The sequence below is a fragment of the Rhynchophorus ferrugineus genome, unplaced genomic scaffold (assembly GCF_030347505.1).
Source record: "Rhynchophorus ferrugineus isolate W39M unplaced genomic scaffold, kcgeb_rfMv2 rfM8, whole genome shotgun sequence".
Lineage (NCBI taxonomy): Eukaryota > Metazoa > Arthropoda > Insecta > Coleoptera > Curculionidae > Rhynchophorus > Rhynchophorus ferrugineus.
The window spans coordinates 15,260,874-15,263,209 of NW_027472587.1; the positions used below are offsets into that span (position 1 = coordinate 15,260,874).

The 2,336-nt window shown below is 37.7% G+C and overlaps 1 protein-coding gene across 1 annotated transcript; it reads left to right on the forward strand.

The window, feature by feature from the left end:
• The first annotated feature begins 406 nt into the window (after positions 1-406).
• On the forward strand, positions 407-2,018 carry LOC143200505 (uncharacterized). The gene has a single exon (XM_076410942.1). The coding sequence runs from the start codon at positions 864-866 to the stop codon at positions 2,001-2,003; it is 1,140 nt and encodes a 379-aa protein (XP_076267057.1). The 5' UTR covers positions 407-863; the 3' UTR covers positions 2,004-2,018.
• Positions 2,019-2,336: the final 318 nt, after the last annotated feature.

Consider the following 2,336-nt stretch of genomic DNA (forward strand, 5'->3'; position numbering starts at 1 on the left):
TTTTTTTTAAACAAAATAAAATAACAAGGATAATATTGTGAAACTCTAAAACGAATTTACAACTTTAGATATTGACAATCGTGTCATTGCTATTTTGAATTGACTATACTTGGTATTCAACAAAATTAACGGCATAGTAAGAAATTTCCTTAGAATTATGCATAAAAGTGGAAAAAAACTAACATAACCTAAAATGTCAAAAGAACGTTTGAAATCGATAGAAAGAATAGAAATAGTATTCAACAAAATTAATGGCATAAAATAAATTTCCTTAAAATTATGCATAAAAATAGAAAAAAGAAACTAACATAACCTACAATGTCAAAACAACATTTGAAATCGACAGAAAGAATATAAATTTGTCATCTTTGTAAATTAGGCCCTCTAGTGTTCACACGCGCAAAACGTGGTTATGGGTGGGCCAATTTAAGTTCGCATTGTATATATTTGTTTTGTGATCAAAGTTTAGGGATCAAGTTATCTCAAAAGAACATTTGACACATACGCGTCAAATGGACATTTACCGTAACCAGGTGAAGTTAGACGTTGTCAAGTGTAATCGATTAGTTTTTCGCAGTGAGTATTTCGACCGATTATTTGACGATATTAAGAAGATATTGTGAAGAATAAGGAAGAAGTTTTCTTCTTATTCCCCAATCGCTTGACCGTTGGTCGTGAAAAAAGCGTCAACGTCAATCGGACGTTTTTAAGCTGCAAGCGTCTTGTCATCGGTGACATTCGAGCAAACAGACGTTTTTTAGATGTAATTAAATTAAAAGTACTGGATTTTAAATCGAATATTCTTACATCAGACGACGGCTGTATCATAGAATGAAAACGCATTGGCTCTATATGAGAGAATCATGGAAATCGGTAAGAATTACCCAGACTGGACGAGTTTACCGGCCGTTCCTCTAGGCGACATCTTCGGACGTCTCTCCAGACGCGACAAACTGTCCTTCACGATGGTATGCAGCAGCTGGAAGAATGCCGTGACTTGCGGCCTGTTCTGGAAAAAGCTCGTGGTCCGCATAGATGAGGATTTCGTCGATTCAAGTTTGATTCACCTCACTCAGGATTTCTACAGGTACGTGCGGATGTTGTCGATCGGATGGGCGGGTCCAGTGTGGCAGCAGCGCCTGAAGTGGCCGGAATTGAAGTACAGGGACCTGACAAAGAGAGTGGGCAAGTTCCTGGTGATCCTGTATGAACGCTCGGTGCAAGTTGAGGTGTTGGAGATCACCAATTGGTATGACATCTTCTATTTAAGGAAACTGGGATATCTGATGTTGAGATTCATTAAAAACCAAAACAATCTCGTCTCTATTACCTTGAACAACGCCAATCTTTATGACATGAACTTCGTTAACATACTGGTATCGTGTTTGAGATCGAAATCATCTCTACGCCAGCTCCACATTCATTACTCGGCTGGTATGACGCAGAAAAACTTTGATAGTTGGGTCTTCACCAGCTGTACGGAACAATTCGTTAACATCACCACGATGACGCTGAATTTCTGGGTGTTCTGGCACTTTTTTTCCAAGCTTCAGGTGAGACTGGTCAAGCTTACCCAACTGGACCTATATCTAGACGAAGGAATGAGAATTGTTGAGAAAGTCACGTTCCCAGAGATACCCCAGAAACAATGGGAGTTGTTCCCCATCCTACTCCCCAACGTTTTTGTTAATTTTATTCTGAGGAAGTCTCTTACTGACACTCACATCCAACTAACCCTGCAGAAAGTTTTCCCCATAGTCTCGTTTGTGTGGAAATATAAGCTTAGCAAAGATTGTTCACTGAAGGCTTGCTCGGACTGCTTGAGGTTACTTGCAGAGTATCATCGGGATACTTTACAGATAGTCATAATTGTAGCTCCTGATGTGGACGAACTGCTTCTACTCCAGAAAATCGTGATGCTGAAGAGGAGATGTAAGAAGCTGAAGTGTTTGATGTTTAACAATCTAAGATGGACGAGAAGACCCATGCCCGTTATTGTATGACAAATTATATGAACAGAGATACGATTTAATAAATATATTAATTAATCTTAACAAACAGTATTTTATTTAGTTAGTTTTTATTTCTTAATCCAAGCTTTTATTTTTTGTTAAAAACTAATTTCATATTCGTATGAGCTTGTATAATTTCGACCCCAAGACGAGGAATTAACGGTAACTTACCGCATTGAATATGTCCTACCATCTTGTTTAGTATTAATATATCTATTGAAACTTGCTTTTATAGCAATATAAATGTAAAAGGGAACGACTAATCTAGACTTTTCGCTACTAATCACCTTAAAACTGATCGAATAATAGAGCAAACTCCATTTT